Genomic DNA, 13,357 nt, shown 5'->3' with positions numbered 1-13,357 from the left:
AGCTGTGAGTTATTGTCACATTAAGTTAGTTCTGTGCCACGACTTTAAGTTAGTTTTATGAATTGGGCCTTTGTTATTTAGGAGGATGGCATGGGAAGCACTGGGGCTGTCATTAGTCATGCACATCCATATTTTACTGTGACTGTTAGGAAGTCAGCATTCCAGCCAGTCATAAAGGGGTGACAATTTCCATGCTTATAAACCCAATTCTTCATCATGACTGCTTAGATCTAGACCTGAGTATTAGTCCCAGTTCTAGAAGAGGTTGCTGAAAAGCCAATAGCAATCAGCTGTGCTGATTAGGTTAGATCAGTTAGCCAGTGCAAATGTATTTATGGAACAAAGAGATAATTAAAATATATATTGATAAGAGAGCTGTAAAATGGCTGTGGTCTTCACCCTGTGTGAAGTGTATTTCCTGTGGGATAGCCGTATAAAAATAGGTGTCTTGGCAGCTGAGACAGACAAAACAAGCCACTTTATAGCAGCTGAGATGGGAGTTGCTAGTTTTATTGTACCTGGAGAAGGCACGCATTTGGCCCAGAATGGTTCACCATTCCCCTTTTCTCTTTGCTACTCGTAGGTATCCCCCTCAAACCCTTTGTTTCTGTCGCATAGAAAGCTTCTGAAAGACATGCAGCCCTTGTTTGAGAACTGACCTAAGTTCTAAGGCACCACATGCTGCTTCACAAGCTATTCCAGCATGTGCGTGCTTCAGCATTACACAAAGCAGCAATGTCAGCAAACACCAACATGACGGACAGCAAGGGAAGCAAGAGAACTGTGCTCCTGAAAGCTTACCAGGAGAGGAGAGGGTAGTTCAGCTCAGACTGTAAGTTACCTTTGCAGTGAGCCCGAGGCAACTGGACCCAGTCAGGCGTGGCTCCTTGAAGGTTGGCCAGGCTGGTCGTTTCCAGTGCTGGAACTGCTGTGTGTGGAGGTGGACTGGCTGGATGTGCCAGCACTTCCGACAGGATGCAACAAGGGACCAAATGTCGCAGCATCTGCAGATGCCACCAAGAGCAAAACCAAGCTAGAGAGTGTGAATGAGATCCCTTTCTGGATCTCTGCAAGGAGCAGCTGCTGACTCCCACACAAGACTTAGCACTGAGGGACTTAAATGTACATTGAGTGCAGTCAGACTGTACAGGAGCTGTCTGCAAGCCAAAGCTGTATCTGAGAAGAATTTCATGTCCTATTTCAAAAATACATTTTTTGGAGTTTGAAAGTCTGTCCTTTCTCCTGCAGAACAAAGAGGTGGCAGAAAATATGACGGTCAGGAATGTCCCCTTCAAACATTACAATTGTTTGACATCCTAGTCAGCAACTTGGAGATGAAAATGCAGCACACAGTTCAGAAAAACGGGCCTTAGCAAAGTTGTCATAGGTCCATTTAAATGTGTGTAAAGTCCATGGCATGCATACATGAAAGACAAAGTATGAAGAAGCAGAGAGGGTGCTTGCTTTTGATAGAGAATCAAGGCTCTCACCAGGTGTCTGAGAGGAACTGAATAATCAGCAGAGGCAATCTGTGCGGTGCACACAGCCAGCATGAAAGCTGCTTGTGGCACTACCGTGAAGGCAAAAGCCAGCTCTCCTTCCTCAAGTAATGACCTGCACGACACTTCCTGCATGGGATGGGCTTGAAACTCATAGCTCAGCAAAGCTCAGTGCTACATTACATCTTCTAGGGAACGTACAGAAGTATTACTGGCTACAAACATAATTCCTCATTGCTAAAATGCAGTGCTCCATTCCTCAGCGTAGGAGAATAAATTGGTGGTGTTGTTCGTGAAGTCCAGTCATGCAGAGTAACTTGAACAGCCTGGACAACCTGTGGCCAAAACAGAATCTTTGGGGTGTTAAAGATTTCTTCAATGAAAGCGAGTTGCTGCACAACAAAACTAGTGCCACTATGAAACATGCATTGCCCAAAGGTCGGCGTAAAACCAGAACCAATCCACCAAGCCTGCACATAGAAATCCACGGGAACACACAACCTTGCTAAGTTACTGCCATTTGAAAGCTTTTAGGTCAGTCATAGCATTACATACTTTGGCACTTTAGATGATGACAAGAAACAAATTTACAAGTCAGTGTTATTCATCTCATTAACAGTATGATATCGAAGTTACTCTGTTAGGTTTCTTTTGGAGGGTATTACATGTTAAAATAATTTCTAAAAATCTCTGGAAACTGTTTGGTATACCAAAGGTGTAATTATACTTTAAAACATGAGTACTTAGGAGAAAGAGCATAAGCTCCTTCATTTGATTAACATATAATGTTAATTCCAGACAATGGAGCCTACAGAACCTTCTCATATAAATCTGTGGAAACAGTGAATAATTTGTTTTGTAGAAGCTGCTCCTCTACATTAGAATGCTTGTAACGCGAAACAGAACAGCTTTTATTTATATTGGACCTTTTTCTTTGTGCCAATGTTTAGCTTCCGAGATAATTCTTTGTAACTTAATCAAAACTAATGGTTTTTGCCTGCTTCACAGGTTGATGCAGAAGGAACACACGAGAATGTTTTTCTGGAAGTCTGCAAGACAATTGACTCTTTTCTGTAAGAGGAAGAGGCATTTTCTTTTTCAACAGAAATGCAGTAATGGCGTGTACACAGCCTCACCTCACATGCACTTGACAGTCATGGTTAAAATGCTGTTCAAAGCAATACTGCTTTCTTGAGAGGCATCTGGAATTTGTGCATGTGGTATGTTATTTTAGATGCAATCTTTTTTCTCTGTTCTGACAATACACTCAATAGAAAGTGCTCTGTATGCTAATGCTAAGAACTGTATATTGTTTTACTGGTTGTTTGCTCTTCATGGGTTAAAAGCAGCACGGTGAACAGTAGCTCTGGTTTGTATTTCATGATTTCATACATTTGATTGGAAATCAGACAGTGCCTGGCCAGCAGTGAGCTCTACAACCACATCATTCGCTATTTAGCATATTAACTTTAAGATTACTGCATACAGGTTTCCCACTGGTTATTATTTTCTTTTAATTAACACTATTAATTTCTGCAGTGTCCCTTAGCTTGTTCTTGGGCTTTATTGACTAAAATCTATAAAATTCTGTTACATGCAGCTGTAAGGCGGCTGGAATTAGACAAGCTAGAAGTTAAAATAAAATTTTCTCACATCCCTGGAACACTATTACAAGAAGCAGAAAAATTAATTAAAGGTGAAGACACAGTTGAGTATTACAGAAGTCTGTCGATCCATTATTGGGGAGCAGACACCATCTCTGAGGCAGCCTTGTCTTCTGCTGGGAATTGTAAGATGTTATAAATGACGACTTCCCAGTTTTGTGAGCTGAGGTGAAAATAATGATTGTATTGTATAGTTAAACGTGCAATCCAGTAATTGTCCATATCAACAGCAGTTTTACTGTATTAATTAAGGTCTACATATAAAGCTGACTATAAGCCAGAATGTATGAAGATGTCTAAAGCATACTTTGGAAGTATTTAAAATGTAAAACTCACATCATCTGTTGTCTTGTACTGGCACTGCCAAAACTTGGGGGGGGGGGGGGGGGGGGAAGGAGGAAAATGTCAGGGATTATTTGATTCATATTGCTTGCATCTTTAGTAAGACATTTATCCGTAATATCTGCACAAGAGTCTGTAAAAATCATTGTATTTCCATTAGGTTAACCAAAATATTGTGGAGTTTCTTTGGTATTCTGACAATTAAGTAAAAGCTTGTTTGACATTCCTGTAATATAATTGCATCCTCTTACTGGAACTACTGGATGAATTCAGTTGAAGTGGGTTGCATGATTGCTCTTATTGTCAAAGTTGTACTTTATGCAGCGGATTTGGATTTTTAAAGTTACCTTTCTTGTAATGAAGACATAATACAAATAAAACATGTACAAAAATGAAGAGTAATGATTTCTGTTACAGTATATGTGGGTTTAATCCTTTTTAAAGCACAGTACATGACTTGAAAATATAGCTCAAATCAGCATGCTTACAGAATATGTCCTTTTTCCATTCAGGGCAGATTCTTCTGTTTTCTTTTTCTTCCTTAGCATTTGCCCTGTAAATGCTAGTTCAATTATTTTTAAGGGACTGTTTTAGATATGTTCTTATCCTTCATATGCTGGATGTTCCGTCTTTCCTGAGTCCTTTTATAGCCTACATTTTACCTCTGATGCTCTAGGAAGTGCTGCTCCAGCTCCAGACCAGTGCAATTAAGTGACCAGTAACATCTGCAGTACAACAGCTTTAAGCAAGAGACTTTCAGAATGCATCAGCTCGAGAAGGCAGGTTTTTCTAAACCGAGCCTTGAAGCACTAGCAGGTGTCTGGTGGAGTATTTTTCCATAAAAAAAAAAAGTTAAATATTCTGGAATTACCATGAAGTTGGAAATCCATCTGGGTGGGTTTCCTGGAGTATTTTTTATTACTTCTAATTACAGTAGAAGTTAAAAAGTGTGGAGTATCATACTTGTGCAGGATGGGAACAAAGGCAACAATCAGCTGCTTTTTGTTTGGGTTTTTATCAAATTACAAAAATTATTTAACATGCAGTTTCAGTTTAATTTTTCTTCCTGCTTTTTCTGGTCTTTTCTGTGGCACAAAACAAAAAAATTCCCATGCTTGATTTGGTGTATGTGCAGTAAATATCTATTTGCTTATGTTCATAATGTATGCAAGAGAAATAGCTGTATATGCATGCATATGGAAATATAATATTTATACATATTCAATAAAAAGAGGACTTATCCAAGACACTTCTTCCTTGGGTGATTCAGACTTTAGATTCTCCTTCTGCTTCCAATCTCACTCAAACTGTACCATGTCTTTTTGTTCTTCCCAAGCTATCCTAAATCAATGACTGAATATTTGCACTAATGTACTTTTGTTATTTTCTTCCAGAATTTTTTTCAGGATATCAACAGGAAACAAGTATTACCACAGATTCTCTCCCTGATAATCCACCTTCACCAACTCTAGCTTCCTATAAACAGCATGAATGACGTGGAAAGCACATTTTTTACTGTATTAGAGAGCCTCTCAGAGCAGTCTCTTTTCCAATTAAAAACTAAAATACATCATGTGAAGTTTTGTGTTGTATTTCTTTAAGGTTTATTAAATTTATTTAAGTATTCTAGATAACAAGATATGTTTACATATGAGATTTGCTCAGTGTTTTAATAACTGTACTGTTTTACCTTCTAAGTAGATTAAATGCTTAAATTTTCTTTTTCTGTAGCAAAAAAATAACTACACCTAAAGTTATTGCAAAACTTAATACTGAGCGGTTTATAATTAAAGTTATTAGGTGCAGCCAGCCAATTATCCTTCTTATTGCCGTCTTTTTATGTCAAATGAGTTTCTTGTCCAGCTAATTACTCCGAGTATTCAAGTTTCAAAGCAACTGGAAATCTATTACAGTTATAAAATAATCAAGTGTTTCTGAATCACAAGCTATACATTTCATTAGAAAATATATTAACTAAAATATGTCACAATAATTACAAAGCTTCTCAGACAATGGTATACAGTGTACCAAGGCTACTAAAACCTGAATTTTCTACAATTTGAAAAAGAACAGTCTGTAAGTAAGATATGAGGAAACTAAAATGCTAATCCTGCAAAAGGCAAAGCGTATTTCAGTAGGCGCAGAGCACCATCAGTTCCCACTGAAATGAACAGCAGAGGAAGGCGCTGGGCATCTTGCAGGTCTGCATAGTGAATATTTGTATGACGTATTAAAATGTCCTTTTAATGTTTTCCATCTTGATTAAAAAGTCAGAACTACACAGAAAGGAAGTCACAGCAAGCATTCTATATATAAACAGACTGTATCCACATAGTTTATTTCTCACAGTTCTCCTGACAATTGAACATTATTTAAGAACATACTGTATACACAGATAAGAAGAAACATACAAAATGTTTTAAATGATGCACAACAAAATCCAGCAGTATAAAAGAACGCATGTGAACCCTTGCTCACTGCTCAGGCTAAATTTAATCACTGTTTAAATAGTAATAAAAATACAATCTTTCATGGATCTTGTGCAGACTACAAAAGAGGAAAAATTATTACCATATATATGATTTATATTAGGCAGTTTTCTTTGATGAGTTGCACTAACAACTCCAAATACAGAGGCAGAAGGCTGTGTATTTTATTTTAAAGGAGTTAATGTTGAGTATTAGAGACTTTACACAGTTACTACCACTGGCACTTTTCACCATATTTTGTACACATCACATGATCATCTTATATAACATTACATTTAAAAAATATATCTGAGTGACAATTTTATAACATTCACACACCATGAGCTGGTTAAGGAAGCAATGCCACAGTTGCCCCCTGTAGTGCTTCACTGTTGGTAAATAGAGTTCATCGTGGTTTAAAAAAAAAAAAAAAAAAAAAAAAAGAAATTCAAAGTCAATGTGATTAAGCAGCTCCGATTTAATAAAGGCCTGTAACCAACCATTGCTGAGACAGTGAGTATTTTTTAGAGTACATCCTAGAAGCAAACACTGTCATTGGTTAAAACCTTGCCTAAAGAAGTCAGTTACTGTGCTGAAAACTATTTCACAACAAAACTGCAAGCTACTAAACTGTTTTTATATAAATACTTCATCTCCTCTGGATCTCATTATAACCAAGTTCCTCAAAGCCTTTGGAATTTACTCTATCTTTAATGTGTGCTCTCATTTCTGGCTCACCCTTTTGTACGTTTTTCTTTTGTGTTTAGATTCACCACCTAAACATGACTAATGTGGTGAAAGAAAAGTCTCCCAGTGAAACCTTCTGCACACTAGGAATGTTCAGCTGCTGTTCAGTGATCTAGAACCATGACAGCTCAAAGCTGTAGTTTGACAAGTACACCCAGGAAGCTGTCATGCTGTGAGCAACATTTCAGGGAAAGCAGAGTCTTTCCAAAATGTGCACAGAATTAACAATGGTGCCATTGTTATTTTTCAAAGAGGATAGTAAGCCCAAGATGGTAGATCTGCTTCCCATGTCATCTATTTGCTGGAAAGTAGTTTGGGTCAAGATAATTGTAACTGGTGCCCTGGGACATGCAGTAGTCTCTGTCTAAAAATGTCTCTGCTCTGTAAATAGGTTCTAACTGATGATCTTCCTTATGAATCTCTGTTTCATGCAGACTGCAAGGGAAAGAAAAAGATAACAGTTTAAAAGTAAAATATTTTCCTCATCTTTAACTTTCAGAAACAGTGATCATATTAACAGATTTATAACAAACTTGATACCAATTAATTAATGAAGCATAATTTCCCCCTCTAATTAACAGTACCAAACCTGCGTGTCCACTGTATCAAGAAAAAAGATTTTCTACATCCAGAACATGCTTACAAAATATATATCCCACAAATATATGCTAAAGTGTTTTCCACTTTACCCAACACAGGATGTGTCCTATGCTGGAGCAAAGATTTCCAACACACACAGCAGTTAAGCCACATAGAGAGATTCAAGCTAATTATAAATAACAAGTAGAAGGGTATGCTGCTCACCAGTCAGAACAAGAATCACAGAAATCCAAGGACATTTCTTGAGGGCAGTCTTGGCAGTGCCACCGAACACCCTGGATAGGTTCAATTCCGCAGTTATCACACTGTGAAGCAGATGGAAGAGCACTGAGAAAACAGCAACAGTAACCACTTACATCACCAACAGTATATACCACTACCCCATACAGCAAGACGTGTATGTAGGTCGATTATTGCCAGCCCACACAGCTGAATTCTTCTCACCACAGACCATAATGTATTCATGATGAAGTCCTCAGACTCTAGGAGAGGCCCTCCAGAGCCCTGAGGATCGATAAGTCTTTCTCTTGCTTTTGTTCCCACTCCCCAGATGCTCCATGTTGACGTTATCCTCCTGCTCAACAAAAGCAGACCTAGTCCTGCCTGCAGTCACTGCTCATCCTCGCATGGCTGTAAGAACTGCTGTGACACAATACATGGACACGATGTTTCTATAGCTTAAGTCCAACCACATGAAATGTCTAAATATAGACCCACTTTCCATGGCAGAAGAAAGCAGTAAGACTAGACCAGTAGAGTTTGCTGGGAGACTGTTGGTGGGCTGCAGATCAGGACATGACAGGTCAGACCGAAGCACTTTCAAACTCAGGAAATACAGTAACGCATTGTAGGTGGGCTGGAACTAAAAGCCAGGTGGCTGGGAAGGAAGTGGGACACCATCTTCAGGGAAGGGAACAGAAGTCTAAAACTAAGGCTGAGCAAGAAGACAAGAACTAATGCCCTGAGAAAAATCAGGGACAACACAACAGCAGCTAAGCCCAAAAAGAGCCTGGCATCAAGAGGAGGAAACAAAATATAAACGAAACATCAAGACTGGATGAAAAATTGACGATGGTAGGGAAGGGGGGCAAAAATGCAAAATTATTTGATAAAAAAAGGAAACCTGGAAAATGGGACTCAGAGAACTTTTCAAAATGGGAAAAGAAATTTTAAAAAAATCTAAACTATGAAGAGTACTGCAGAGACTGGACTGAAAAGGAGAAAGAAATGTGGGAAACAAGCCTGTGCTCCCATAGCTCATCCTCCTTCAGAACCTGAAGTTCTCTCACAGCATCTGTGAAACCCACTCACACAGCAGCTCATTTCTGGCCACAATGAATCCACTCAGGGTTACAAACAGATTTGTCACAGCTGTATCCCTTCCTTCCACAGATGGCTTTCAGAGTTTGAGGGCTGATAATGAGGAGGGACTAAGCATACCTCAGAGCTGTTCTTTGAAAATATGAAGTTCAGAATAATGTCAAATACTTTAAAAATATAAAAAATAAAAATTGGTTCCAGTTATTTCAATGAGAACCAAGAAAGTAGAAACCCTTGGCATTAATTTCTGTGCTCCAGCTTCCTTCTCCCCTGTGAAACAGAAATAGTTCCATGCCTTTTATTTCCTAAGAAAAAAAAATTCCTGCAAAGTGCTCTGATATTACAGCAATGAAAGCCATAAAAAGCCCACAAGGGATTCAATAATTCAATATTCAAAGTAGAGTGTGAATAATGTGTAGTAAATGAGGCTGAAGGCCATGCAGAACCAAAAGTGTTCTGAATGGCTGCTTATCAGGTGAGCTCTGTCCAGCCTGTGTATTGAGCAAGGCAGCACTCCTGAGGGAAAATAGTATATAATCATGTAATTTAATAGTTTACTGTAATGCATAATAAAATAAAATTCAGATTGCAAAGAAGCTTTCAAACTTGGAATGCTTGACACTGAATAATACCAATTTCCTTTTCAGAGTAATTTTTTGTAGAAAAAGCAACTAGTTTGTTACCTAGAAGTCTAGTCTGCCTGATCAGTTTTGATTTTGGGGGGAAAAAATGCTAACTTAAAAAAACAAAAGAACCCCCAAAATCCCCCAAACAAAAAACCAAACACACCATGCTAACTGAAAAAAAAAAAAAAAAAAAAAAAAGAGGCAAAAATAAAAAGTGCCTTGGTTGTCTAACAACATGACTAAGTCCATCAGTGTCAACTGACAAGGCTGTCTTAATTTTCCAGTCATTTTGAACTGAATTTTAAACTATCTTTGCATTCTTATATAAATGGGTATTAGAAAATAAATGTATCTGCATAACACTAAACAAGGTGAAGAAACTGTTCCAACACAGCCACCAGTTACACAAAAAAATGCCTTGCAAACTAGAAAATATAATTTAGAGAATACTCTTTCTTTCATGTCAACTATTAATGGTTGATACTTGGACAACACATTAGTTTAACTTAATGTTTCTTTTCTTCATTTCAAGTAACCATTGTTTTGTGTCCTCGATTCAACTTCTGCAAGTTATTACCTGATAGGATTGGAAAGTTGCCACAGAACAGAAAGATTATTAATCTATTACTGTTCTCATTCAAAATCTTTGTCCTTTCTCTTGCCCCAGGTGTAAGCAAAATGACTCCAAATTCATAATCAGGAAACTATCATCAATGAATTATTGTCAAAACAGAGTGTAGTGTCAAATGGATTCTACAATGATTTAACAAGGCTCTAAAGCTGTATTTTCATAATACAAGTGAGGAAAAGACAGTATGCTTATTAATTTTCCTATAGTACCAGTTTTCAGTGAAACCTGAGCTATTGGAAAGAGTGAATTACTTGGGTTGTTTTTATTAAAGAGGATGAGGGAAAGCAGACACTGTGAGGAAGAACAAAGGAACCAAACTTGATTAATTAAACAAAGCCTTCTGGGGAAATCCAAACCATGTTCTTTGAAAACTTCCACAATCCACCAAGTAACAGAACATCTCTTAAACTCACCTTGAATCCCACATGCTGGACAAATCCACTTTCTGCATGCATCTGCTGGAGTTTCTGTTTCTTCAATTTTTTAAACTCTAACAGCTCTTTGTATTCAGGTAACTCTCGGTATGTTATTGGAATACTCTCTTCATCCTGTTCATGGTTAAAAATAAGAGAAACATTCCTTACTTTAGGAACATAAAAACTAGTAAGACATATATTCCATAAATCATTAGGTATGATTAATAATAACTGAGAAAACTCTGGCAGTATATTCTAACTAAGAAACATACTGGGAAATGATTTTTAAAACCATTGCACAAGACAGTGCATACAGCTAACTTACATTTTATTTTGTATTATTTATACTTTATTATTTGCATTAAAACAAAAACCACATTATCCTATGAACAAGTTTCTTCTGGTGAATAGCTTAGCTCTTGTATAAAGCAGAAAGCAGCGCCTGACTTTAATTCCTAGGTTTTTTCTCATCTTGGATGTCTAACTGCAATTTGCATGTAATCCATTTGTCCATACATTGTGGGTAAAATGGCAGCTGCAATAAAAGACTCAGCTTTTGTTTAAGGTAAACTTATTTTATTTTAGTTTTAAATACTTGGCAACAGATATTATACTTGAGAACTGATACTTCAGATCAGTTTCATCAAGTTAATCAATCTTTCACTTTATGATTCTGCAGAATGGTATAGAATAATACTATTTAAAGGATAGTTATGATCACTGTTCTGAAGTACTTTCAAAGCTGTAAAAATAAAACAAATGACACCCAAAAACTTTTTAGTTCTAAGAATTTTTGCACACTCAGATTTTTAAAAGACTCATAAATCAACACAGTACCAAGCTTCCACTATATATATTTTTTATTTGAAGACAGTCAATCTTAACAGTATTAACTTCTCACCTTTACCTGTAAGAATAAAAAGTGATGAGAAGCATCATTGCAAGACTGAAAGAATAGAAGTTTCAGAGTTATCCAACTCCTTCATCCCTTTACTTCATGCTGTCTCTTAAAATCTTAAGAAAACAGATTCCTATTTTTCCTAAATTATGAAAAAGTTTGTATCCCTACAGGCTGGTGCATACCCCTCTGCCAGAGATTAACAACACATGGTTCCCTCTTTTTAAAGAAACACACCATTTCTATTTTTTCTCATCCAATTTTCTTCTTCCTCTATGTTATGAGAAGACAGAACCTCTCATTCTAATTCAGATGCTTGTCTCAAGATGGCTATTTAATTGTAGCAGCTGTACTTGGTAGGTATCAGCTGTTTTCAAAGACGACAAGTCTTTACTGATGTAGAGAGGTTTTCAGATCCCATACTGACAGGAACACTCAGCTACAGAAAACTACAAGATAATCAAAATTCTTCTAAGGTAGCCTACATACATAATTTAAATTTATTTTTACAAACCTGTGAAGATTAACAAAACTGTATTATTTAATAAGTTTATTAAAGTAATTGAGGAAAAGTCTTGCTCTTAAGTGTTAAATTTCTAAAAGCCTTATCAATTATTTAATTGTAATTATGAACCTATATAAAGGACTAGACTGCAAGCGTACAGGAAAGTCAGGATTAAACGACATGAATAAATTGTGTGGTGATAAGCTACATTCTCTTAATATAAAACAGGGATTCACCTTCTGTGCAAATCTCAGAAGTTTTTCTGAGAAAAACTGCCTGGCACAAAATAACTGTATATTGAATAAACTATGCTATAATAGCTCCCTGTGTGGACACTTAATTCTAGAATAGTAAGTAGCTGTATTTTAGAACAACTAGACTACTCACAAAATGAAGTAATTGTAACTGAAAAGTAAATTCACTCTGTTGAGAATAGAGGGCCTTTACTTGGGAATAACTCATACTGAAGTAGTTTTTCACGAACTGTTATGCCAGTCAAGCTGACTGGTAATAACCAGGCAAAACCTACTGTCTTTACAAGGGAACAGCATCTGGTACTTCCATTGTAAAGATGTCAAAGAAAACCTTTCCTGTAATTTTCTTGCTACACTCAATCTCTTCACCATGCTGATGCAAAGTGTTTTTCTCCAAGACAGTGACTGTCACTAAGAGACCTAACTTTAAACATTATAACAGAATCCTATACATTCATTTTGAATACAGTTCATGATCTCTTTTTTCTTCCAAATTGCTTCCATTTTGCACTGATAATGGGGATCTTTTTGGTAACTGAGCTCACCTGTGTCTTTCTACATTACTGCAAGCCAGAAATATATCCATCTGGAAATGATGCACTAGTGAAGAAAGAAAAGATTAAGCCAAATATATATTAAAAAAAAAAAAAAAAAAGGGTAGGGGAGGGTCACGAGTCCACCATTATCATTGCAAAAATGTAAACCAGCAACTTCTATCCAAATTAAAATGAATCCCAGCTGATTTATGGTGCCCACATTTATGAGAATTAGGACACCATGGCAAAATCAAAATGTTTTAGGAAAATATTCAGAACAGTTAGAAAATATGTATTTAAAACCAATACAGAACAAAAGAATGTTTGCTCAAAAACAGTTCCATTAAGATAAATAGTAGTAATCTGCATGTCCCCTAACATTTATTTTTCTTTCCAGGCCTTTTAAGGTTCTTATTGTAACATGTGAAGTTATCAGGACTGTCTCTAGATGAACCAAAAGACCATCAGGGAGAGAATACAGAACATGACTGAAGATGGAATTTAAGACTGGGTAATAGGTCAGCAAATTTAGTAATTTAAGGAAGATAATGCAGTGTATATAAAAAAGTCAATAAAGAAAATGAATTGACCTATACTGGATGGCTTAATACTTCTGTTATGCAACAAGCTTTTCACATACAAAATGTCACTAAGCTCACCAAAAAAAAAAAATTAACAATCCAGGTTCTTCAGTCTAAGCACAGTAAAGCCACACTGATTCACACCAGCTGTGAAACTTGTTCAGGATCCTAGCAGTAGGATATAGTTCCTCTATGATTCTACATGGAAGCGGGAAAGACGTATGTCTAAATTCTTATATTATTGCATGTGATAATTAGGAAAGTGAAACA

The 13,357-nt window shown here is 36.8% G+C and overlaps 2 protein-coding genes across 5 annotated transcripts in view; one reads left to right on the top strand and one right to left on the bottom strand.

The window, feature by feature from the left end:
- The window catches only part of AK5 (adenylate kinase 5), a 94,027-nt gene extending 90,127 nt beyond the window's left edge, over window positions 1-3,900 (top strand). The window contains exon 14 of the mRNA XM_042804074.1: window positions 2,508-3,900. Coding sequence (XP_042660008.1) covers window positions 2,508-2,576 — 69 coding nt within the window. The 3' untranslated portion in view covers window positions 2,577-3,900. The remainder of the gene's footprint in view (window positions 1-2,507) is intronic.
- A 1,909-nt stretch (window positions 3,901-5,809) lies between these two features.
- ZZZ3 (zinc finger ZZ-type containing 3) overlaps window positions 5,810-13,357 on the bottom strand; it is a 60,229-nt gene continuing 52,681 nt past the window's right edge. For 3 of the 4 annotated variants that reach the window (XM_042804056.1, XM_042804057.1, XM_042804061.1), the window contains 3 exons: window positions 10,311-10,445; window positions 7,525-7,625; window positions 5,810-7,155 (listed from right to left, as the gene is read on the bottom strand). In XM_042804056.1, coding sequence (XP_042659990.1) covers window positions 7,011-7,155; window positions 7,525-7,625; window positions 10,311-10,445 — 381 coding nt within the window. In that variant the 3' untranslated portion in view covers window positions 5,810-7,010. Of the gene's footprint in view, window positions 7,156-7,524; window positions 7,626-10,310; window positions 10,446-12,515; window positions 12,571-13,357 lie in introns of those variants that run through there. The other variant, XM_042804064.1, reaches the window with a different exon arrangement.

The sequence above is a fragment of the Tyto alba genome, unplaced genomic scaffold (genome assembly GCF_018691265.1).
Source record: "Tyto alba isolate M040663 unplaced genomic scaffold, T.alba_DEE_v4.0 Super-Scaffold_1000006, whole genome shotgun sequence".
Taxonomy (NCBI): Eukaryota; Metazoa; Chordata; class Aves; order Strigiformes; family Tytonidae; genus Tyto; species Tyto alba.
This window is presented reverse-complemented; position numbering and strand designations above follow the sequence as displayed.